The sequence below is a fragment of the Microtus pennsylvanicus genome, chromosome 1 (assembly GCF_037038515.1).
Source record: "Microtus pennsylvanicus isolate mMicPen1 chromosome 1, mMicPen1.hap1, whole genome shotgun sequence".
In the NCBI taxonomy this organism is placed as follows: domain Eukaryota; kingdom Metazoa; phylum Chordata; class Mammalia; order Rodentia; family Cricetidae; genus Microtus; species Microtus pennsylvanicus.
In genome coordinates this window covers 154,555,543-154,582,481 of record NC_134579.1, presented here as the reverse complement: position 1 = coordinate 154,582,481, position 26,939 = coordinate 154,555,543, and the positions used below count along the sequence as shown (strand labels likewise).

The following is a 26,939-nucleotide window of genomic DNA, read 5'->3' as shown; positions in this document are numbered from 1 at the left end:
TCTTTTCCCATTCTGTAGGCTGTCATTTTTTCTTGTTGGCCTTATCATTTGCTTTACCGAAGTTTTACAGTTTCAAGATCTCCCATTTATTAATTGTTTCTCTCAGTTTCTGTGCTGTTAGGATTATATTTAGGAAGTGGTCCCCTGTGTAAATGCATTTAAATTTACGTCTACTTTCTCTTCTATAAGTTTCGCTGTGGCTAGCTATATGTTGAGGTCTTTGATCCATGTATGCTGTAAAGGTTGTGGGGTAAAGGGAATATGTCTGCATTGCTTGGGGGAATACAAGTTGGTACAGACACTTTGAATGACAGTTTGGTGATTTCTCAGAGAATTAGGAAAAAAACATTTCTCAAAACCCAGTAATATCACTTTTGGATATATATCCAAAGGATACTCAACTGTGCCACAAGGACATGTGCTCAACCATGTTCATAGCAGCTTTGTTTGTAATACCAGAACCTGGAGAACACCGAAATGCCCCTCAGCTGAAGAATGGATAAGGAAAATACGGTACATTTACAGAATGTAATACTACACAGCAGAAAAAAATGATGACATCTTGAATTTTGCAGGAAATGGATGGAGTTCGAAAACATAATTTTGAGTGAGGTAACCCAGACATAGAAAAACAATTATCACATGTACTCTCACATAAGTGGTTTTTAAATATAAATCAAAGAAAACCAGCTTGCAAATCACAATCCCAGAGAACTTAGACAACAAAGAGGACACTAAGAGAGACATATCCTGAGTAAATTTGACAACACAGAAGACACTAAAAAAAACATAAATAGATCTAATCTACATGGTAAGTAGAAAAAGACAAAATCTCCTGAGTAAATTTGGAAATAATGCTTGGGGGAGGATTGAAGGAGAGGGGAAAAGCAGGGAGTGAATTAGAGAAAAATAAAAATCAATAAAAATAAAAACCACATCTATTCACATAAAATATAATAAAAATATAAAAGTTTGATTTTGTAAAACTTACACTGAAGTGTTTCTTAAAATTTAAATTAAAGGAACTTAGTATAAAGAAAAAGCTCTTGATTGGTTTCTATACACTCTTTTAGACATCTGCTATTGTTGTGTGCGCACTCTGCATCCACTGTTCAGAACTGAGTTATGTGTCATCACCACAGTGTCTCCATTACATTGGTTTTTTCATGTTCTCCCCAATATGATTGAATACAAACCATTTTTTTTCTTGTGGTTTTCTTGAAACAGAGACTCAAATTGTAGTATTGATAGACCTCAACTCATTATTTAGAGTATGTGTACTTAGATCACACAGCAATCTCAGTCTCCTGCCTTCTGAATACTGGGATTAAATATGTAAGCTATCAGTGCTTTTATTTCTTCTCTTCTTTTCTTTCTTTATTTTTTACGATTTCTTTTTTTTTTTTTGCTAAGATATTAAGGACTTATTTCAAGAAGAGTGGAGAAAATACTCATCCTTGTCCAATCACTGTTTGTTTATTTGAGCCAAGGTCTGTTTATGCAACCCTAGTCACTAGGACATGCTAAGCAGTCCTGACTGGCCATAAACAGTAGGGTTTTTTCATCCTCTGCCACCCAAGAGTTTTGATTAAGCATACTCACCAACACATACAAATGACCTCACTTAGGATTTCATTGGAAATTGTTTGAGTTTATTTTCCTGTAGTACAATGTTGTCAATATGATTGTCATAGAAAACTTTTTAATATGATCAGACCCTAAAACATTGAGTAAATAATGTTTTAACTCTTTTTAAGTCAAGATGGGTTCCTTTGATTGTGAGGACTTCCCATAGGGCAGGGCACACTGACTTCTCTTAGCCCTGGAGAGGAAGGGGGAGGGGGATTGGGGAAGTAGGAGGGAAATGCTAGGATGGGAAGAGGTGGAAATTTTTTAATAAATAAATAAATAAATACAAATAAAATAAAAACAAACAAAAAGAATTGTGTTTGATTTAAATTTTAACTCTCAATGAATGCTAAATTTTATTAAGAGCCATTTCTGCACATATTTGAATATTCATGTAGGCCTATGCTTGCGACTATTTCTGGGCTACATTTACTTAACTGATTTGCATATGTCGACCAATCCTTGTAATCGTGGAATAAAGTCATGTCTGTCACAGTGACAGATCCTTCTGTTGTGTTGTTGACTTATAGTACTCAATGTTTAGTTGAGAATTTTCCATTCAAGCCATGAAAATGTGTAGTGTCTGATGTTCTTTATTATGTCTCATTTCCACACAGATAAGGTAACTAGACACACAGTCTCTGGTTTGAGTGAAATGTGAAAATATTTACAGGATCAAGCAATGTTCTTCTAGATAGCAATTACTCTAACAGCTCTGCATCCATTGTCACCACACATAGCAGTGTTGCAGAGACATATACACAAACAAAGCACCCATGTCAATTTTAACCAAAAAGAAAGAAAAATGAATAAAATTAAAATTCATAGGATTATGAATATATTGCGTTAATATGTTTTTTAAGATGTTGGCAATTTAGGAACTGTTGGTAAAGAGATTTAATAAAAATTATCTAATAAAAATTAATGATTTGTATGTGTTTACTTCTCTCTTCCATTAGAGTTAGCCTCAATCTTTCACACCTGTGTCCATTGTTCTGCAAAAGGAGGACAATAACAGTCTAGCTATCAGAATAGTACCAAGATAAGTGGCTCTCTTACTGGACACAGTATAGCATAGGAGTACAATGTATACATTATACATTGTATATTAAAAACAAAGAAGAAATTCTGGAATGATAACAATTCATTGTATGCATATCTGAACTCCTCAAAGTATTAATAAAATGTCTCAAAAAGAAAAATGTAGAAACCTAAAATAGGAGGTGAGAAAATGTTCTGTAATGTGATTATTTATTTGTAGTTTGTTACAAGACAGCACAAATCTATCCCATTGTGCACGTTACTGCTGTGTATTGCAAAAGAATACAGTTAAATCAGACCCACCTGTCTACTTCCTGTTGCATGCTCTATCATGTCTTCATATAAATGCAGCTGTTGTCCATATGGAAAATATGAGCTAAACTCTCCTATTTTCACCTTTAGTCCAAGACCGTATGGGAGATTCCAAATATGAAAAATGCTATACTCTTCCTGAAGTTTGTCTTTCTGGTTCATAATCACTCTGTCTCCAAGTGGATTAGTGAAGCGTGTTTTCCTCAGACAGGAGTGCAGCTGAAAGAGACACACCATTCTATAGTGTGTGTGCCCTTCCTTGAATTCATTAAATGCATTTTATTTCAACTTAATGGCAGTATTATTGAAGATGTCCAGGAGTGCATTAACCATGAATCCAGTGGACTATTAATACTATCATAATGTTTCTAGAATTTAAGTTCTTTCAGAAAAAAAAACTCCCAAACAGAAACACAGACTTACATGCAAATACCAAACACTAACATGAAAACACATGTACACACACACACACACACACACACACACACACACACACAAAACATGAAAGAGATAGAGACAGACAGAGAAAGCGACAGAAGTTCACTTCCATTCAAACATACATAATGCAGCTACTTACATTTTATACAGATATACTCATAAATGCCAACACTCACACATGAAAACAAAGCTAAATACAGTGAGATATATGTACAGAAACAGACACACAAAAACAGAAAACTACAAAACACATAAACAGGCCCACCAATACATGCACACAATAATTTACATTACACCCATGGGGACAGTTACAGAGAAAAACACCTACACAGAGAGATATTGATATAGTTAGATTTATGCTCAAATACAAAGAAAGATTCTGAGAGGCAAGCAGACAGACAGGCACACAGAAATAAAAATATACATATGTGCAAGCAGTATACAACAGTGAGATCAAAACACATGAACACATGCACTGAAAAAATACACAGAAAAATATTTAAAGAAACAAACTCCTATGCAAAAAGACGTTGACACAAGACAAATTCATGTTCAGTTCCACATACAGATAGATATGTAGATATACAGAAACAAATATATTTATATACATATATACTGATACAAACAGAGTTAAACAAGACACTCAATCATACAACCGTATACAAGAAGAACCATGCATGCACACATATGGATGCAAATCTATTTCCTTAAGTGAAAAATGACACTGTTTACTGTGTAATTGCTTTCACTCAGGATGTGAAATAATGTCCCTAGAGCCTACAGTGTGAGCAGAATCAATTTTGAACACTTGTGGAACATGATCTCATAAGCTGATTATCACATATTTGACAATGAATTCACAAGGATTAATTTTCTCATGAATAAGAGAATTAAGGAGAAAGGACTTAGGCTTGCAATTTTAGAATAGTTGTGGTTATAGTCAGGTACTCTGTAACAAAATCAGTAATCTTCCTTTACAAATTGTATCTTCCACACCATTGCTTTTGCATTAAGATTTATACCAGATTTTTGATTTACATTGCTTCTGAAAAATTTCCAGAAATGTTTCTATTTTATGAAATATTCCCTAATTTAGTAAATTGGGATATTTGACAGACACTTAAAGACTTTGATATTGATTATATCAAATTTCATCTAAAAGATGAAACACTACCTTGAAGCAGTGATTATAGTATCTTTTTCCATTATCCATTGGTTGATTATATACATGCTGAAGAAGCATTTCATGGAAGGCATGGGCCACAGTATACACTACATTATATATGTCATAACTCTCTTCACTAAAGGCCATGCCAAATGTCTGTGCTTTTAGCAATTGCAATGAGGCATTGGAGAAACAATTTTTTAGGGTCTTAAACATAGAAGTTGAGACTTTGCAGTTCATGCTCATCCACTCCAGCTTAGCCAGGAATTCATCAGTGTATTTGAGAGGGTTCAGTGTCTGTACAAAAGTTTTAAAGCTAGAAATCTCAGAATGCTTGTGGGCAAAAGTTATTTTCCAATTGAATGAATTAAGTGGGTAGTCATGCTTACTTGTAGTACCATCCCACTGTGAGGTGGTGACCCATATTCTCTGTAAACCTAGAGATTCCCATCTTCTAACGCCCACAGCTAGAATACTGTCTGGGTCACCATAAATGATAACTACATTTGTGGATGATGTCACTATTTGGTTATAATACACTTCAGCTCTTTGCAAGAACAAATCCATCTTGACTGGGATCACACTCACAAAGGCAAAGCAGACTGTAAGTTTTTCCATCTCTCCTCTTAATTGTGTGAGAAATTGAGTACCCTGATCATTGTCTGAGATGGCCAGGCCAATCCAGTTCCAGTTGAAATTAAGCATCAAAGAGATCATGGCCAGAGCTAAAGATGTGTCCTTGGCAGCCATCTGATACAGAGACGGAAACTGTTCATGATTGCTCAGGACGGGATGGAAAGGTCCGTAGGTAATCTGAAGGAACTACAACACAGGGAGCAGCATGAGGTGGCACACACTCAGAAGAACTTGTAAACACACTTTTGGTCAAGAGTTCCTTAAAAACCACTTATATGTTACTTTTTCCCTCATCTCAATTTCAAAAAAAGAAATGAAACCCCATCAAGCCTGAATAATAACTATGAACTACACAGTTTAACACAAATTTGAAGGTACTATCCTGCTCACAATCTACTTAGCATCTAGGACTTATAACGGGAGAATGAGAATTTGTGGCAAACACATCACAAAATCGCACCTGTTGAGGTATGAAGAGGTTAAACATGTTCCCAATCATTACAGATATTGCCAAATTTGGTCCTGTAAGCACCATTTCACACATAGTCTGTTTTTTGCAGATATAATTAGGGGGTAAATGAGGCATTTCGTCAGATAATTTCAATTGAGCATAAAATTTAATATCAAATGCACAATCACCTTGGGGGCATCCAAATACAAATGATGAATTTGGTAAAAGATCAGGGTTCCTGTTGACTTCATCCATGGCAAAAGCTAAGGCCAGTGCAAACTGGATGTTTTTAGATGTTCTGTAATATAAATATGGTTATTAATATGTACAAAGATCTACAGACGATCCTGTGTAGTCAATAGATGTACTATTCTGAGTTGTACAGTATTCCCAACCACTGCCAATGCTGAAACAATGGCCTCTGCTTTGAGATTGGAATAATATAAGTAGCTGGAAGCTTGTAATAAGCTTTAATGTTAATCAGAGTGCATCTTCTATAAAAAAGATGAGCCATCAGCATCTTTCAAAGAGTTTGTTTTCAACTTCTGGTTTTTGAGTGCTTACTCTAAAGAAAAAGACAATGGCAAAAGTTTTAACCAATCAATATACCTATTCATGTATTTATTTTTAAATCACAGAGCAATGTGAAAAATTAAAAGACATGTGAACCAATAAGTTTATCATAATTTCTACAGATGAGACTGTCCTCAAATGTACAGAGATACGCCAGCATGCCAGCCTCAGGTTCTTGATGAGGAGATTAAGGCCATGTACTCCCTTCTAAGTACTCTTCACCTGTTTTATGTTTACAAAGAATGTCATATATTCACACTGGATATATCTGACCAATATATTTTTTATACTAACAAATTGCTTTTACTACCTTTCCAGTTACAGGTACACGACAATAGAATCATACATAAATTTGTATATGCCAGTTAACATATTTGTAAAACAGAACATGATAAAGTATAAAATGTGAGGAAAATGTTTATGAGGCATTTTTGGTAATAAAATTGGGTAACAACTATGTTGGAAGTGAATAATATTAATTTGTGTTTATATTTTTGGGAAGAGCTTTAACTTCTGTCTCTTCCTAGTCATTTCACATCATCTGACTGATAAACATCAATTATTCCTTGGTGCGGGAGAATTGTCTGTATTCTGTCAATCATGTTCTAAATAAACACTGATTGGCAGATAGCCAGGCAGGAAGTATAGGCAGGAAAACCAGACAGGAAGTAGAAGAGGATCAGAGAGAACAGGTGTATTCTAGGAAGAAGGAAGGTATTTCTGCAGTCCAGCCCAGATCACCGAAGAAGCGAGATTTGACTACCCCACTGAAAAAGGTACCAAGCCATGTGGTTAACATAGATAAGAATAATGGGTTAATATAAGTTATAAAAGCTAACAAGAAGCCTGAGCTAATGGGCCAATTAGTTTATATCTAATGTAGACTCTCTGTGCGATTTTCTTTGGGGCTTACTGGCTGTGGGGACCTGCCAGGACAGAATCCCCAACAAGAAGCCCCTCATGTTACAGAATGGTACCCAATGTCCTCTTATAATACCTCTTCATTCTAAATAATTCACTCAGAGTAAAATGAATCTATTTCCCACTTAGATATTGTAGTGCTATGATGTCTTTATGTATTTACCTATACATTTTAAAATTAAAAATAAATTTTGAATATTTTTATTATCACACAGAAAAAGTGTCATTGAAAATTGAGTAATCACAACAGGCATCTGAGACTAGATCTTGTGAAGCCAAAACACTAATTTCTTTCCCCAAACATTAAGAAACATAAATCCATTGAACAGTTAGAGTGTCCCAGTGGACTAAATTTCTATATTTGTTAACAACATTTTTTGTTTGTTTGTTTTTATTTTTTCACTTTAAAAATAATACAAATAAAAATTCCCACTTCCTTCCCTATCCTACACCCCACCTTCTCCTCCCACTCTCTCCAGTCCAAAGAGGGCATGGCACCTTGCCCTATGGGAAGTCCAAGGTCTTCACCACTATATCTAGGCTGAGCAAGGTATGCATCTAAATAGAGTAAGATTTTAAAAAGCCAGTACATGCAATAGATACAAATCCAATGTAATCGTCATTGGCACCCCAGTCTGCCCCAACTGTCAACTACAGTCAGAGGGAACAGTTTGATCCCATGCTCATTAATTCCTAGTCCAACTATAGTTGGTGAGCTCCCATCAACTCAGGCACACAGTCTCAGTATGTGAAGCCCTCATAGTCCTGACTTCCTTGCTTATGTTCTCCCTTCTTCTACTCTTCAACTGGACCTTGGGAGCTCAGTCCAGTGCTCTGATGCGGGCCTCTGTCTTTGTCTCCATCTGTTGACAGATGAAGTTTCTATGGTGATATTCAAGATACTCATCAGTCTATGGGACAAGGCCAGTTCAGGCACCCTCTCCTCCACTGCCCAGGGTCCTAGCTGAGGTCATCCCCATGGATTCCTGAAAACCCCTCCAGAGCCAAGCCTTTTGCCAACCCCAAAATGGCTCTCTCAAATAAGATATCTCCTTCCCCTCCCTTATACATCATTTCTCCATCTCAACCATCCCATTAACACTAGCTCTCCCAAACCTCTCCTTCTTCCCTCTCTCTCACTCTTTTCCCTCTACTCCTTCTCCTCCATGTACCAAATTTGCCTGGCAATCTTGTCTGTTTCCAATTTCCATGTTGATCTATACATGATTTTCTTTTGGTTCACCTTATAATTTAGCTTCTCTAGGGTCATGAACTATAGGCTCAATGTTTTTTATTTATGGCTATAATCCACTTATGAGTGAGTACATACCATATTCATATTTGTGGGTCTGTGTTATCTCACTCAGGATAGTGCTTTCCACTTCCATCCATTTGCATGTAAAATTCAAGTTTCATTGCTTTTTTTTTTAAAAATGAGAAGTACTCTATAGATGTGCTACGCATTCTTTATCCATTCTTCCATTGAGGGCACCTAGGTTTTCCCCAGGTTCTGGCGTATTACAAATAATGCTGCTATGAACGTAGTTGAACAAAAGCTTTTGTTGTATGATTGGGCATCTCTTGGGTGTATACCCAAGAGTGGCATTGCTGGGTCCTGAGGTAGGGTGTTTCCTAGTTTTCTGAGAAATAACCACACTGATTTTCAAAGTGTCTACTTCCCACTTTCTCTTCTATCAGGTTTAGTATGGTCAGATTTATATTGAGGTCTTTCATCCATTTGGACATGCATGGTGATGGCTATGAATATATTTTCATTCTTCCACAGGTTGACAGCCAGTTAGGCTTTAGGACATGCTAGCACATGCTTTAGGACATATACATTGATGAATTCCATCAGTTGATTATATTCTATGACCATTTACTTTGGCCCATATAGGATGATACTAATTGAAATAGAATGGGGTTTTATTTAATAAGTCATCTCTTGCTACAATGCTATAGAAACTGTGAAGTGGATGGATATATATTATGGAAAATGTAGAGATCTTCAACAGACTTTTAAAGGTACTGCATCTGAAGTCTAGAGTTCATGTGATGAATGCATATGAGACAAATTCAGGTAGTTTAATGACATTTCTCTTTGTTGAAGGCATTAAAGCCATTTTAACCAAAATTTTGTCCTTCCATTCTTTTGAGAACTAACAATCAAACTATATCCTGAAAATTTCTATATTCTAATATTCCAAAACTATCCAGCTCATCAAACCACCATAGGTCATTTTCTTGTTAAATGCTGATTTTTAAATATTCAACAAAATCCAGAGAGAATAGCAGACCTTTGTGATTCCTTTTGTCCACTACATAAGACCTATCACTCTTCCTCTGAAACAATCATGAATAATGAGAAGGCAAACTGAATATTTAATATCTAGCAATATATCCCTCCATGACCCTCTATTCTCACAGATCAAGAACATCTGTTGACTGATTTTTTTTCTGCTTTATCTTCATTTTCTTTTTATTCATTTTTTTTTGCTCACTTTAAAATCTAGTAGTGGTTGCAAAGAAGTCTTTTGTTGATTAGCTTAGAAGCAAGTAGAAACTAGGAAGTGACATTCTTATACCATTTCTCTATTCGTGTATTTAGTTTGCTCTCAAAATCCTGCACTGAAAATGGGATTTGGGAGAAGACACTTGTTTGTACTGGGCAACTCTGTTTCTGGTGGCAGTGGATCCACAGTGTCTCTCCAACTCTACCTTCTTCCTCCCAGCATTCTGTTTAGTTTTCCTCAACTATCTAAGTTCTGACCTATCAACAGGCAAGGCAGTTTTTTTATTCATTAATGGTAATCACAGAATACATTGTGGACTCCCATATTACAACATGGGAATCCTCTCAACAAAAAGTTTCCATTATTAGAGCTAAAATATTTGCATGTATTTTCACACTCACATTGTCTTTAATAATTAAAAAAGAAGTAAAACTTATTAGTTGTAAAGAAAATAGCACTACTAAATTTTCAAGTTGGCCATAGGCTATCTCTAGACTGCATCCATCTTGATGATGTCTGTTCTGCTGGTTAGACTCAAGCAGGTAAGATATAGTCAAGAGGCAATACAGATTATTAGAAAAGGGTTAAACAAATGTGTGAGAGTTAGCCAATAAGAGGTTAGAACTAATGGGCCAGGCAGTGTTTAAATAATTACAATTTGTGTGTTGTTATTTCGGGATATAAGCTAGCTGGAAGGCCAGGAGCCAGGCAGCGGGAAGTGGCTCGCTGCTTCTAATAGTACAGGTACTTCATTTTTATTATAGTATACAACCCAAAGATTACATTTTACTTCTTAATTTCTATAGTTTACTGCATCTGGACTCATATTTGTAAAAGAAATATAACTAAAGCTTACATGACACACTCTCTTTCAGATATTTCACCATCCTACTTTCTCCAGAAAACAGGTCATCCGAACAAAGCAAGACAAAAAAATACTCCTAGTAACAGATATTATAAAAAAAGAACCTCTCAAATATCTCCAGAATGCTGAATACAAACACAAACTAGTATTTCATCTTTTCAGAATCTCATGGAATTTTCCCCAAAATTGGCCACATACTTGGTCATAAAGCAAATCTCAAATGATGCAAGAAAAGTAAAATAACCCTCCACACCCTATCAAATAAACAGAGATTAAACTTGAATATCAGCTTTAAGAGAAAAACAGTAAACTTTCACACTGAAAACAAACAACTTTCAAATGAATGATGAGGGAATCAAGGTAACAATAATGAAATTAAAGACTTTTTAGACCTAATTAAAAATGAATACTACATATAACCAAACTTATTGACAAAGTGAGAGCAGTGGTGAAAGAAAATGTCATTGAGGGCAAGAAAACCTGCTTCTGTGCTGGGGGGATCTAGAGAGGTCCTTGAAGCCAGGCAAGAGGCCCGGCTCCCATCTTGAGGGTAATCCAAAGAACCCTCCTTTTTGTCTTCTAGGTCTTTGGAACACAGTAAGGAAACCTGTTACCATGTTGGGGGGTATATGGAGAGCCTGCCTTTTTGTCTGTAAGGTGCTTGGAGCCCATCAAGAGGCCCTGCTCCCATGCTGGGGAATCTGGAGAGGAAGAGACAAGATGTGTAGGCAGCAATCAAGAATTCCTCCAACATCCTAAAAAGCAACATGTTACCACCAGAACACAGCGGACAGACACAACAGGAAGACTTGAACATCCTAACCCAGAAGAAGTAAAAGAAGTCAACTTTAAAAGTAACCCCATGAAAATGATGGAGACCCTTAAACAGGAAGTGAAAAACTCTCTCAAAAAATAGAAAAGAAGACAAACAAAAAGTTAGAAAATATTAATAAATCCCTCAAAGATACCCAAGAAACCAAAGAAAAAGCAATCAAACAGGTAAAGGAAGGAGTTCGAGACTCGAAGTCTGAAATGGATGTAATAAAGAAAACACAAACTAAGGGATGTCTGGATATGGAAAATCTCGGTAAATGAACAGGAACTACAGAGACAAGTATAACCAACAGAACACATGAGATAGAAGAAAGAATCTCAGGCACTGAAGATACTATAGAGAAAATAGACTTATTGATTAATGAAAACAACAAATCCAACAACTTCTAAACATAAAACACCCAGGAAATCTGGGACACTATGGAAAGACCAAGCCTAAGAATAATAAGGGTAGAAGAAGGAGAAGAATTACAGCTCAAAGGCCCAGAAAATATATTCAAGAAAATTATAGAAGAAAATTTTCCCAACCTAAAAAAGGATATTCTTATGAAGGTACAAGAAGCTCCCGGAACACCAAATAGACTGGATCAAAAAAAATCCCTTTGCCATATAATAATCAAAACAAGAAACATTCAGAATAAAGAAAAAATATTTAGAGCTGCAAAAGAAAATGGTCAAGTAACATATAAAGGTAAATCTACCAGAATTTCACCTGACTTCTCAATGGAAACAATGAAAGCCAGAAAGTCTTGGATAGATGTTCTGCAGATACTAGGAGACCACGGATGCAAGCCCAGACTCCTATACCCAGCAAAGCTTTCTTTCACCATCGATGGACAAAATAAGACATTCTGTGACAAAAACAGATTTGAACAATATGTATCCAGAAATCCAGCCTTACAGAAAGTACTAGAAGGAACACTTCAACCCAAGGAAGGCAACAACACCCACAATAGCACAGACATCTGACAACCCACCATCAACACAACTCAAAGAAGTGAAACACACAAGCACTACCACAAAGAAAATAACCAGAGTTAATAACCACTTGTCATTATTATCGCTCAATATCAATGGACAAATTCACCAATTAAAAAGGCACAGGTTAAGAAAATGGATATGAAAACAGGAACCATTATTCTTCTGTTTACAAGAAACACACTTCAACCCCAAAGACAGACACTATCTCAGAGTAAAGTGTGAGGAAAAGATTTTCCAATCAAACAGACCTAAGAAACAAGCTGGTGTGGCTATCCTAATACCTTTCAAAATTGATTTCAAACTAATATCAATCAGAAGAGATGGAGAAGGATTCTTTATACTCATAACAGGAACAATTCATCAAGAAGAAGTCTCAATCCTGAATATCTATGTCTTTAATATAAAAGCACCCACATATGTAAAACAAATATTACTAGAACTCAAATCACACACCAAACCCCACACACTAATAATAGGAGGTTTCATCACACCCCCCTCTCACCAATGGACAAGACAACCAGACAGAAACTTAACAGAGAAATAAGAGAACTAACAGATGTAATGAAGCAAATGGACTTAACAGACATCTATGAAACATTCCACCTAAACAAAAAAAGAATATACCTTCTTCTCAGTATCTCATGGAACCTTCTCTAAAATTCTTTACATACTCGGTAACAAAACAAGCAGCCAAAAATAAAAGAAAATGGAGTAACCACCCGTGTCTTATTGGATCAACATGGAGTTAAGTTAGAATTTATCAACAATTCTACCTCAGAAAGCATACAAACTCATGGAAACTGAACAGTCAACTACTGAACCACCCCTGGGTCAAGGAAAAACGAAACTAAAGTCTTCCTTGAATTAAAGAAAATTGAAGACACAACATAGCCAAACCTATGGGACCCTATAAAAGTAGTGCTAAGAACAAAGTTGATAGCACTAAGTGCCCACATTAAAAAAAAACATAACAGAGAAGCTCACATTAGATACTTAACAGCACAACTGAAAGCTCTAGAAAAAAAAAAGAAACAGACTCAACCAGGAGGAGTAGAAGACTAGAAATAATCAAACTGAGGGCTAAAATCAACAAAATAGAAACACAGAAAACAATCCAAAGTATCAATAAAACAAAGAGTTGGTTCTTTGAGAAAATCAACAAGATTGACAAACCCCTATCCAAACTAATCAAAAGGTAGAGAGAGAACGCACATATTAACAAGATCAGAAATGAAAAGTGGAACATAACAACAGACACTGAGAAAATTCAATCATTGGGTCTTACTACAAAAGTGTGTATGCCACAAAATTGTAAAATGTAAAAGAAATGGATATTTTTAAAGATAAATATCTTATACCAAAATTAACTCAAGACCAGGTTAACAATATAAATAGACCTTTAAGTTGTGAGGAAATAGAAGTTGTCATCAAAAACATCCCAACCAGAAAAACACCAGGACCATATGGTTTCAATGTGGAATTCTACCAGAACTTTCAAGAAGACCTAATACGTATACTCCTTAAACTATTCCACATAATAGAAACAAAAGTGTCATTGCCAAACTCTTTTTATGAAGCTATAGTTACCCTGATACCAAAACTACACAAAGATTTAACCAAGAAAGAGAATTTCAGACCAATCTCACTCATGAACATGGATGCAAAAATTCTCAATAAAATACTGGCAAACTGAGTTCAAGAACACATAAAAAATCCATTACGATCAAGTAGGCTTCATCCCAGAGATGCAGGGCTGGTTCAACATATGAAAAATCTATCAATGTAATCTATCATATAAATAAACAGAAAAAAGTATATGATCATTTCATTAGATGCTGAAAAAGCTTTTGAAAAATTCAACACCCCTTTAGGATAAATGTCTTGGAGAGATTAGTGATACAAGAATCATACATAAATATATTAAAAGCAATATACAGCAAGCCAACAGCTAAAAATTAAATTAACATAAAATTAAATGAAGAGAAACTAAAAGCAATTCCACTAAAATCAGGAACAATAAAAGGCTGTCCACTCTCTCTATATCTCTTCCATTTAGTGTTCAAGTTCTAGCAATAGTAGTAAGTCATCATAAAGAGGTCAAGGGGATTCTACTTGGTAAGGAAAAAGTCAAACTTTTGTTATTTGCAGCTGGTATGATAGTGCACATAAGTGACCACAAAAACTCTACCAAAGAACTCCTACCTTCAGTAATGTGGCAGGATACAAGATCAACTCAAAAAAAAAATCAGTAGCTCTCCTACACACAAAGGATAAAGAAGCAGAGAGGGAAATCAGAAAAAAACATCGACTTTCACAATAACCACAAATAACGTAAAATACCTTGGGATAACAATAACCAAGGAAGTGAAAGATCTATTTGACAAGAACTTTAAGACTTTGAAGAAAGAAATTGAAGAGGCTACCAGAAAATGGAAGAATCTTCTATGGTCTTGGATTGTTAGGATCAACATAATAAAAATGGCAATTCTACCAAAAACATATATTCAATGCAATTCTCATCAAAATCCCAACAAAATTCTTCACAGACCTTGAAAAAACAACAATTAACTTCATATGGAAAAACAAAAAACCCAAAATAGTCAAAACAAACCTATATAATAAAGAAAATTCCGGCGGCTTTAACATCCCTGACATCAAACTCTATTATAGACTTACACTAAAGAAAGCAGCTTGGTATTGGCATAAAAATAGAGATGTTGACCAATGGAATCAAATCGAAGACCCTGATATTAATCCACAAAACTATGAACACCTGATTTTTGACAAAGAATTTAATACTATATAATGGGAGAAAAAAAGCATCTTTAACAAATTGTAGAAGAATGAAAATAGATTCATGTCTATCACCATGCACAAAAGTCAAGTCCAAACAGATTAAAGACCTCAATATAAATCCAACCACACTTAACCTGATAGTAGAAAAAGTGGGAAGTATCCTGTAATACATGGAAACAGGAGACCACTTTCTATGTATAACTTCAGTAGCAACCATGAATAAATGGGATCCCATGAAACTGAGAAGCTTCTGTAAAGCAAAGGACACAATCATCAAGACAAAAAGGCAACCTACTGAATGGGAGAAGATCTTCGCCAATGCCACATCAGACAAAGGTCTGATCTCCAAACTATATAAAGAACTTAAGAAACTAGACATTAAAATTCTAAAGAACACAATTAAAAAATGGGGTACTGAACTGAACAGAGAATTCTTAACAGAAGAATTTTAGATGGCCAAAAGACACTTAAGGAAATGTTCAACTTCCTTAGCTATCAGTGAAATGCATATCAAAACAACCTTGAGATACCATCTTACACCTTTGAGAATGTCTAAGATCAAAAATACCAATAATAACCTATGCTAGAGAGGATGTGGAATAAGGGGAACACTTATCCATTGCTGGTGGGAATGTGAAATTGTTCAACCACTTTGGAAATCAGTGTGGCAGTTTCTCAGAAAATTGAGAGTCAGCCTACCACAGGAACCAGTGATTCCACTCTTGGGAATACACCCAAGAGATGCCAAATTATACTACAAAAGCATTTTTTTCAACTATGTTCATAGCAGCACTATTTGTAATAGCCAGAACCTGGAAACAACCTAGGTGTTCCTCAATGAAAGAATGGATAAAGAAATTTTGGCACATCTACACATTAGAGTATTACGCAGTGGTAAGAAAAAAAATGACATCTTGAATTTTGCATGCCTATGGATGGAAATATAAAACACTAAATTGAGTGAGATAACCCAGGCCCAAAAGTGCAAATATGGTATGTATTCACTCATTAGTGGATTCTAGACATAATAAGGCCATTGAGCCAATAATTTGTGATGCTAGAAAAGCTAAGTAATTAGGTGAATCTAAAAAAAAAACCATATATATATATATATATATATATATATATATATATATATATATCCTCCTGGAAATTGTAAGTAGACAATTTTGTTAGGCAAAAGTTAGGAGAGTGGGGGTGAGGATGGAGTGAGGGAAGGGGAGAGGGGGAGAGAGAAAGGGGAAGGGGAGGGTTCCGGACAGCTTGTGGGAGTGGGATTGTTGAGATGGAGGAAGGACAAATATGGGAGCTGGGAAGAAGGTATCTTAATTAAGGGAGCCATTTTGGGGTTGAAAGGAGGCTTGTGTTTAGAGGGTTTATCAGGTGAACACGGGTTTGTCCCCAGCTAGGAACCTGGAAGTGTAGGAGAGGGTGCCTGAACTTTCCTTATTCAGACTGATGACTATCTTGAATATCACCATAGAACCTTCGTCTGGAGACAGATGGAGACAGAGACAGAGACCCACATCGGAGCACTGGACTGTGCTCCCAAGGTCCAGCTGAAGGGCAGAAGGAGGGAGAATATGAGTAAGGAGATCAGAACTGTGAGGGTTTGGTCCACCCACTGAGACAGTGTGCTTGAACTAATGGGAGATCACCAAAGCCAGCTAGACTGGGACTGAACGAGCATGGAATCAAACTGGACACTCTGTTTGTGGCTCACAATAGAGGCAGAGCGACAAGCCAATGATAATGGCACTGGGATTTGTGTCTATTGCAGGTACTGGGTTTTTGGGATCCTAGTATATTTGGATGCATACCTTTTTAAGCATTGATATAGTTGGGGAGGACCTTGGACTTCGCATAGGGTAGGGTACCCTGTCCTTTCTTAGTACTGGAGGAGGAGGGTAGAGGATAAGTGGGGGGTGAAAGGGAAATTGGAGAAGGGGAGGTAGTGGAAAGTTTGAAATGTATTAAATAAAAGCAATAAAAAATAAAAAACCAAGTATTAAATAAAAGAAAATGTCTTTCATCTAGCATTTGACAAAAAAATAGGCGAGACTGTATACTCAATATATCGTATATACTATCAATTTAAACACCTAAATGCTCTAGAACAAAAAGAAATATGGGCATGCAAGAGGATTAGACACAGGACATAAACAAACTGAATTATGTATTGAATAAATTAGATAAAAGAGAACAATAAAAGACAATGAAACTAAGAATTGATTCTTTGAGAAAACCAACAAGAAAGCTAAATATGTTTCCAAACTAACTTAAAGATTGACTATCTAAATTAAGAAAATCATAAATAAAACGGGAGAATTAAAATGTACATCAAGGAAATCTAGATAATCACTAGGTCTAACTTAAAAAACTTACAATAACAAAATCTGAAAATCTTAAAAAAAAGGATTGTTTCTCAGTAGAACTGTTAAATTCATTCAATAACAGAGAAGCAATAGAAATACTCCAGCAATTCCTCAGGAAATATAAACCATTATTAAGAGTCTCACCATTAAATAAGGCCCAAAGACAGATAATTTTACCACAAAAGATTACCTGACATTTCAGTAAGAGCAAACACCAGGTTACTTCCAGTTATTCCACGAAATAAAAAAGAAGCTAAATTGCCAGCTTCATTTCATGAGACAACAGTCACCTGATACACAATATACAAGTAATTCAAATGTGAACAAAAATTCCAATGATTTCCCTTTTGAATATCAGTGTAAAATACTCAATAAAATACTTGCAAATGGAATCCAAAAATACATCACAAAGATTACGAAAAACCAGGCTCCATCCCAGAGTTTGGAGGATGATCCAGCACACGAAAATCAGTCAATATAATTCACCATATAAGCAAATTGAAGAAAAATACAACATCATAATCACATTTGATGCTAAAATTCCTTTGACAAATTCTAACTGAAATCATGAAAAACGTCTTTGGGAATGTATGAATTCAGAGATCATACCCAAACATATAAAGCTATTTACAGCTCTCCTATGCCCAATATAACTATAAATGAAAAAAGTGAAAAAGATTTCTATTAAAATCAGGACCAAGTCAAGGGGGTCTATGCTCTAGATGTTTATTTGAACTTTTAGTAAGAGCAGTAAAACTGTAAAAGAACATCAAAAGTCTACAAATTGAAAAGTAAGATTTTAAATATAGGTATTTGCATAATATATGACAGCATATATAAGTGATTCAGAAAATTCTAGCACAGAATCCCTACAACTGAATCATTCCTAATGTGGTGGGATACAATAGAAAGGAAAAAAATGTAGCTCTTCTATTTAATAATGACAAGAGACTACAAAAAAATAAACAACACCCTTCATGATAACCAGAAATGATGTAAAATATCTCTATGTTTCTCTACAAAGTAAGTGAAAGATTTTTATATTGTATATTTAGATTACCTTGTTAACTATCATATAACATTCAATGTTCCCAAGGGTGATAATAAAGTTTGTGTTGACTTGTATGTTGCACCTAGCTACTCATTTACGAAAATTAAGAGGAAGTAATAGTGGGCCTCTAGAGAGGGACTTGACTCTTTTTGATGGGGAAAAAAGAGATAGGTGGGCACTTGTTGCTTCTCCACTACTACTCGGACCATTCAGGCTCTTACACTGATAGCTGACTCCTGAGTTTTTATTGATAAAAAATAAGTAGATAAAACCATCATCTGGTATTCAACTCCGGGCTGAAGATCAAGAGTTAGCCAGTTACCCTGGGCTCTGCAGTTACTTTAGTGACTGCCACCAATGCTGGCTTTTCTTCCCTTGCAGCCAGTCCTCAAAATAAGTCTGTCATCTTCCTTTTTCAGTCTCTTACAAGAGTCCCTAGCTGTTGCCCATTCCCTGATCCCAAATGCAACAGGCCTTAAAGTTCACGGGCAAAGGAATTCCTAATCTAACTATAGTTGCTGGCTGACAACAGACAAGCTCTTCCTACAGGCAGCCCCATTCCCTCACATCTTGAAACAGTTTCCTCTTTTACACATCTCCATGTCTACTTTAGTGGCTTTTTCTCTATTACCATGGTTTGCAGGCTTTCCTCGGACCCCATATTCCAGTTGCTTCTACACTGGTTGAGCTTCTTCAGCATAGATATGAACTGCACACACACACACATAACAGAGAAACTGCTACACACAGAGATACTCACATCCATAGAGAAATAAATGCATATTACAGCCACATACTCATTTATACAAACTCACTCATTTGTGCAATGACACACAGATAAGCACAGTGGCATATGTAGTCATAGAGACGTATAAAACCCAAAGAAACACAGAAAGAAATTATGCAAAAAGAGACATAAACACATATACATGCATATTCTCAGACAAATACACACAGGGAGAAATACACAGATATAAATAACCAAACAATGAGACAATGACATAGACAAATTTATGCACATAAACAAAGACATAACAACACACACAGCAACACAGATATACATATGTGCAAGCACAGACAAAGAAATATGAAGAACATACACATAGGCACACGAAGAGACATGTATTCACAAACAAGCACAGGAAGTTATACATAAAAATGTCCCAAAAGAAAGAAATTGACATAAGGAAAATATATGCTCATTTCTAAAAACAGAGATGCAGCTATAGAGAAGCATACATCAAACACACACACATATATTATATCAACACAAACATAAACACAGATATAAAGAAATACACAAACATACATGCATACAAAGTGAGAAATCTCCATTCACATAAATGAATATGTATGCAGCCATTGAATTGAATCACAACACAATTTCTTCTGTAATTACTCTCAGAGTTATATTTGCGGTCCCCAGAGTGTAAAAGGGGGCAGAATCAGTTAAGAAAACTTACGGAAAACATAACCCTCAGTAATTAACACATATGTGACAATTAACAAAGGAGGGTTCTTCTTATCAACATGGAGAGCATTAATAACTACAGACTGATATGTTTTCAGTATTAGGATGGGATGATTACATTCATGTGCTTTGTAGCAGTCACTGATTTTCACTGATAATTAGTTTCTTCCCCTTCATAGTCTGTATTAGAAATTTATATCAAAGTCTAGATTTATTTCCACAGCAGAAAAATGTTCAGAAATCTTTGTATTTGGTGAATATTTCTTAAAATACTAGATTTGAGCATCTGAGATCCTCTAAGCACTATGGCATTGATGACACCAAATATAATCCAATAAAAGAAGCTCTCCCTTCAAGCATGTAATATCAGATTTTTTTCCTATCATCCAGTGACTGTTCATCTTATTGAAGAATCTCATGCACGGCTTGGGACACAGCATGCACAGCACTGTATACATCATATGTGCTCTTACTAAAGGCCATGTCAAAAGTCTGTACCATTAGCCATTCCAATGAGGCATTGAATGACAAATTTTTCAGTGTCTAAACTAGAAGCTGATACATCTAAACCTCATCCACTTAGTCTTGTCACGTTTTCATCTGAATTTTAGGAACTGGTCCAAAGTAAGGTCAAAATTTAAAAAGCATAAATCTCAACAGGCAGATTTGTAAAAGTTCACATCCCAGTGGTATGAGTCAAGTGTGAATTTTCTATTTCTTATAGATACATTCAACCTACTGTGAGGGGTGACCCATGTTCTTTATGTACCTTGTGATTCCCACTTTCTAAAGCACACAGTGTGAGTATTGTCTGTGTCACCATAAATGAAAAATAAATTGTGGGTATGTCATTATTTGGTTATAATATACTTCAGGTCTTGACAAGTAAAGTTGACTGCGATCATATTCACAAGTCATAGCAGACTGTATATTTTCCATGTCTTTTCTCAATTTTGAGAGAAATTGAGCACCGTCTTCATTGTTTGAGATGTGCAGCCCAGCTCAGTTTCAGTTTAAGTGAAGCACAAAAGAAATCATGGCCTGAGCTAGAGATGTATCTTTGTTGGCCACCTGATCACTTAGGACAGGATAGGCAGGTGCATAGATAAGCTGAATGAATCACGCAAGGTGCATAAGTAAGCTGAATGGACACAGGGACCTGCATGAAGTAGCTTGCACTCCCGAGAACGTAAAACCACTGTTCTGCCAAGAGTTCTAGAGAGCCACCTCACTTTTGAAACTGTTCTCATCTCTGTTTTTCACAAGGAAATGCAAAAGCCTCATCAAGTCTCTGAATATTAGCCTTTAACTACATATTTTGACATACATATGTGGCCTTCATCTTCCTCACACTTTTCTTAGCCTCTTTGATCTTACAAATAAAGACAAGGATTTCTTTCAAATATCCAAAAATACTCACTTGCTCAGATATAGAGAGGTATGTGACTAGTCCTATTATGACAGATGTTCAATAAGGTCCTCTAAACTCCATAGTATACATGAACTTGTCATTACAGACATAATTAGGGAAGTTTCTTTATTTTGTTCTGAGAAAATGAATGAGACTGTGTAATTGTGGCACATTATTACACCATCCTTGCTGGTAATTGAAATACTTGTGACATATTTGCTAAAAGATCAGGTTTCTTGCTGACATCACCAATGCAAACAGTCAAGATCAGAGCAAACTGACAGTTTTCATTTTGTGTTCTATAAAAGGCAACAGTGTTTATTATAGACAGAGATCTACATATGATATTTGTATTAAAAAGAAGGATATGAAAATACTGGACAGTATTCCCAACATCCCTCAATAATTGCAACAAATGCCCTGTGTTGTGGGTTGGAATGACATCAGTTGCTGGAAGTTTGCAAAAGCTTTAAAAGTTCATGAAAGTAAATCTCCCATAAATAAGATGAGCCATTTGGAGCTTTCACAGAAAGGGCTGCCCTTCTCTGGTTTTTAGTGCTTGCACAGAAGACAAATAAAGGTTACAGGCTATGATGAAACAGAGAACCTGATCATATATTCAGTTTGAAATTATTGAGCAAGATTAAATGTACACGTGATGCATTAGCCAAGATTCTGGTAATTTTTGTAAAACAAACTGAACTGGGTAAAGGCATTCAAGGAATGATGGTGACTGCACAGTAGTCTTCTGGGGCAACCTTTGGCTCCTGTACTAATAATTCCTTCATATTTAGTGGACAACATAGTTAACATATTCCCTCACGTCTATCATCACCATCTTGTATTTTTCTTCTTTATTGATTATTGGCAAAAATTCTTTAAATACTTAATTTTTAATAAATTTAAATACCAGAATACAGTGGGTAAATAGATCATCTGTGTGTATGGACATGAGAAATACTCATATAGACCATAAAAAGGGAATGGAATTCATTGTTTTCATTAATATCTGTCTTAGTTGCCACTGGCCTCGAGTGTGCAATAATGCACCTACAACATTTACAAATGTAGAGATTATGGATAATAATACCAGGTATATCTGAACAACATACATTTTCTTGTCTACATTTGAGATAAGAACTTATGGAAGTGAAACACTAACTTCTGCACACTGAACAACAAAATAGGTCAATGCACTCCTGAAAAATCCATCACTAGCTAAACAGGATACTTTTGAATTAGAGCATTCAATACAATGTAATTGAACTTGTACCTTAGAGTAGTTTTTTTCCCTCTATAAATTGTGTAAGGAAATGCACAGCTATACTGTGTTATTGTTGTTATAAGTCTGTAAGTAATGTGCATTTTAGGTCATCTACTAGATTACCCAATTTGTTAAGAAATATCCAAGGTAACGTCATCTTCAACATTAGTGGAAGAAAACTAACAAAATAACATGAAGATTTAGAAGCAGAGAAAATGTTTTATTGCTTTCTTACATTCCTTCAATAGGAAAAGATAGGAGATTTCTGTTTGCCTCACTCTAAATCACAGAGCTATTTTTCATTTTGTATATTTTACTAAAAGAATGTCCATCCATGCACCTTAATGTCATTTAAAAATATCATTTAATAAAATCTTTAGTTGTTTAATTCAGAATGAATAACGAATTTGGTAAAAATAATACGTCTATGCATAGTGACCTAAAGTGCTATATTTGAAAAGAGCTATCAAGAATACATGAAAATCAAAAGGGCATATGCCTAAATTGGTAAAAGACAACGCTATAACTAGTAAAATCATTGAAGAGAAAAATAAGGTGTAAATGAGATATAATTGACAGTGAGTAAACAGTCTGGAGTTATAGAGAAGAGACATGTCCTTCTTAGATAATAGCAAAGAGCTGGTAGATCACTATTCTCAAGTGTTTTCAAGGATCATATGCAGCAGCTGCCAGTTAGCCAAGTGCTAGGAAAGTACGCAGTCTCCGCTCTTAGTGACAATTCCTATTACAAAGAATGCAAATATATCATTTATACTACAAATATTCTTTCTCTAGTTTAAAGAGACAGTGAAGAACTGTACTGTGGAAACAAAGGCCTATGGTTATACGTAAGTGAAGTATGGAGAAACAGAATCATATAAGAGTGTAACAGTGGGCAAGCGTCCTGTTTTTATTCTTCATGCGGCATTAGAAGGCACAGTGTGTCCACATGCAGAACATTTGAGAGATTACTGAATATCTATGTAAAATGTCTTTGGATCCAAGGGTATCACACATATTACTTGCTTTGGGACATGCATTTGAAGCTGCATGGTCGTCACAGTATCTAATCCACATCAGTTTAGTTGCACCCATTTATTATGATATTTATTGACTAGTATGGGTTTCTTACGATAAGATATTACTGGCTACTTAGTTGTGGAAACAGTCAAAAGGACAGATACACTTGATGAACAAAGTTATACAGTCCCCTTTTCCCCACAGTTTCCAGCCTTATACGTAGGAGGGTAACTAGGAAAATAATATTACACCACCTTGACAAACTAAAAGTAAAAAAAAAAGCAATGGGTCTCAAAGAACACGGGGTTATTTTTTTAGGTGTGTAGGTGTGAAAATTGAAATAACAGGACAAAACATTTTAAACATTGTTCTGATTCTCATTTTCTGACCCCCTATGAAATATTTATGTTGACATTTACATTGAAAATTCAAAGAAACTTACTGCATATTCAGAATGTTGTTGAAATAATCTTTCTCCACAGGCTGCTGCACTATTTTAAGGAAGAAGATATAACCTGTCTCCAAGTCTTCGCCCTTGTCTTTATTATGCCTCATTCTCCAAAAGCACCTGGGTTGAGTGAACCTGGACACAAGAATTGGAATGTTCAGGATAAAGAAGAGTAAAATCAAAGGAAACATCTTTGTCTTCCTTGAAGCCTGGTCAGTGTGTGTTGTGAAGTGCTCTTCAGATCTGCACATTATATGGGCACCCATATATTCCCAATTGCTTTTATTTCTGCAGCCAAAGGAGAGGCTATTTGTGTTTTCATGGTTCCTTTATTTCCCAGTTGATTCCTCAGCTCTGGAAGAATCTTGGACACTTTCTTCCCCTGAGGCTGTGCACCTGATATGCATGTGATCACAATTCGGTTCAGAAATATATATGGGAATAATTCGGGTAGTTTTATGACATCATTTGTTTTTGTGGAAATTAAGGCTCCTTGGGTGATGTTATTTTGAGAAAAATTTGGTTCTATTAGAGCCAGAATTATCTTTTTATGTTAATGCCTTCAGAAATGATGTCAGTGTACTTTGTTAGATGATCAACATGGAGGACACACAAAGTCAAAATTCCTAGTTGCACACTGGGAATTCTTTCCCAAGTCTCTGTCAAGGAACAACAGTTCCATAGTTAGAGAAATTGAGTTTCACACAACTTGCACATGGGGCTTATACTACATGACTGACAGTAACAGATTATCTCACCAAATACTGTGCTCCCATTGTCTTGAGAACAATAATCAGCCTCAATTCTAGTTTTTCTGAATCCTGCTGTTCTACCATTATATAAATCACCACAGAATCAATTCCATTTATAGCATTACAAATTTTTTATGAATATTCAACAAGATCCCTTCCTATTCTGTGTCCTACATTTCAAACTCTCAATAATATCTCTCACTCTTTTGCCAAACACAAATATTAAATAGAAGACAAGGCAAATGTTTTATGTCTAAAAATGATCTCCCTCCATGAGCCTAAGTTCTCATAGAACAATTAGTCCTCTGATCAAATTCTTCTGCCTTATCTGTGATTTCCTACAGTGTTTTACTCATTTTAGATTCTTGTAGTCATTGTGAATATGTTTTGTTGAGAATCTTCCAAAGCAATAAATACCGTGAATTTACCATGAGCTCAATGCATATTTTTTTTCTTTTTTTGGCTGAATTTAAGCAAGCTTTTATTAACATTTACATATTGACAAAGATGAAATTTGCTCAAGACCAACATCTGAAAACATTCCAGGTTAGTTACTCATTAATTCTTCTTATACCATTTTCCAACTCAACTGTTTCGCTTGCCTTCTAGACTGTGCATTGCCACTGTGAGGGTGCATTGATGAGTGTGAGCTGATGAGTCTCTTTCAGTGGATGGATATGGACTGCAGTTAAAGCAGAACAAAAATAGGGCATGAAGTCACAAAAATATGAGCTTATTTCCACATTTACCTAAAGTTGAAAGATACCTCTATTCCTTCAAGGTTATTGTATTTCCACTTAAAACAAAGGTCCCACCTAGATTTAGGTCAAAGAGTTCTGCTTTCTTCAAGGTTATTGTCAACAAGTATGGCTAGTAACCACACTTTGAATTTCAGGAATAGAGATAGACATGTTTCTACCTCAAACAAAAGTGTAAGGGTTCAACTAAGGTTCCATTTCTTTTAAGGAGGTAACATTGGATTCCATCCAGGGAGTAGTTTGCCTTTGGAATGTTTTGGGCTAGTATGTGAGCAAGACTTGTTTTGTTCTAGCAACAGAATATTTAACTATGGATGTAGCCCATGAACCTCAACTGTTCTATTTATTTTCGTGTATCATGCTAATGCAGTTTTTTTTTTAAATCTTACTCCTTTCTTTTGGGGCCAGGAGTATTTCAAGCAATTGGAAATTATGTGCAGGCAATTTCAGTATTTATTGGAACTCCCTCCCAGTACTATTCTATGTTTTATTATTTTAAAAAACATCTTTGTATACATAACAAACTTTTTCTAAAACCACATACCCCTATCCTGGCAAGTGGAAATTCTGTTGAGGCTGGTTTCCGTCAGTAGTGTAAGACTTTCTCTACTTGGTTGTAAGATTTACTTAGCATTTGATGAGGTAAACAGAAATAAAATTCTACTTTTGAACTTAGTACATTTAAACATAGACATGTAAAAGGACATGACCTCTGATTCTGTGATGAGCTGTCTCTGTTTAGATCTCTACACATTTTATTAGATTATTTTATAATTTGATGTCTAGTTTATTGAGGGTTTTTTGGGAGCATTCTTATGAGTTTATTTATTTAATTATTTATTAAAAATTTCCACCTCCTCCCATCCTCCCATTTCCCTCCCACTCCCTCTATTCCCCCTCCCTTTCATTCTCCAGTCCTAAGAGAAGTCAGGGTGTTCTGCCCTGTGGGAAGTCCAAGCCCCCCCACCCTCCATCCAGGTCTAGGAAGATGTGCATCCAAACAGATTAGGATCCCATAAAAGCCAGTACATGCAGTAGAATCAAAATCTGGCATCATTATCATTGGCATCTCAGTCTGTCCTCCTTGACAGCCACATTCAGAGAGTCCAGTTTGATCACATGCTCATTCAGTCCCAGTCCATCTGCCCTTGGTGAGCTCCCATTAGATCAGTCCCACCATCTCCATGGATGGACCAACCCCTCATGGTCATGACTTCCTTGCTCATGTTCTCCC

General features: G+C 35.7%; 1 protein-coding gene across 1 annotated transcript in view; it reads right to left on the bottom strand.

The window, feature by feature from the left end:
* Positions 1 to 24,386, bottom strand: part of LOC142842469 (vomeronasal type-2 receptor 116-like) — a 32,757-nt gene extending 8,371 nt beyond the window's left edge. The window contains exons 1-4 of the mRNA XM_075959195.1: positions 24,190 to 24,386; positions 5,682 to 5,970; positions 4,595 to 5,407; positions 2,974 to 3,201 (exon numbers count right to left, since the gene is read on the bottom strand). Coding sequence (XP_075815310.1) covers positions 2,974 to 3,201; positions 4,595 to 5,407; positions 5,682 to 5,970; positions 24,190 to 24,386 — 1,527 coding nt within the window. The remainder of the gene's footprint in view (positions 1 to 2,973; positions 3,202 to 4,594; positions 5,408 to 5,681; positions 5,971 to 24,189) is intronic.
* Between the last annotated feature and the right edge of the window lie 2,553 nt (positions 24,387 to 26,939).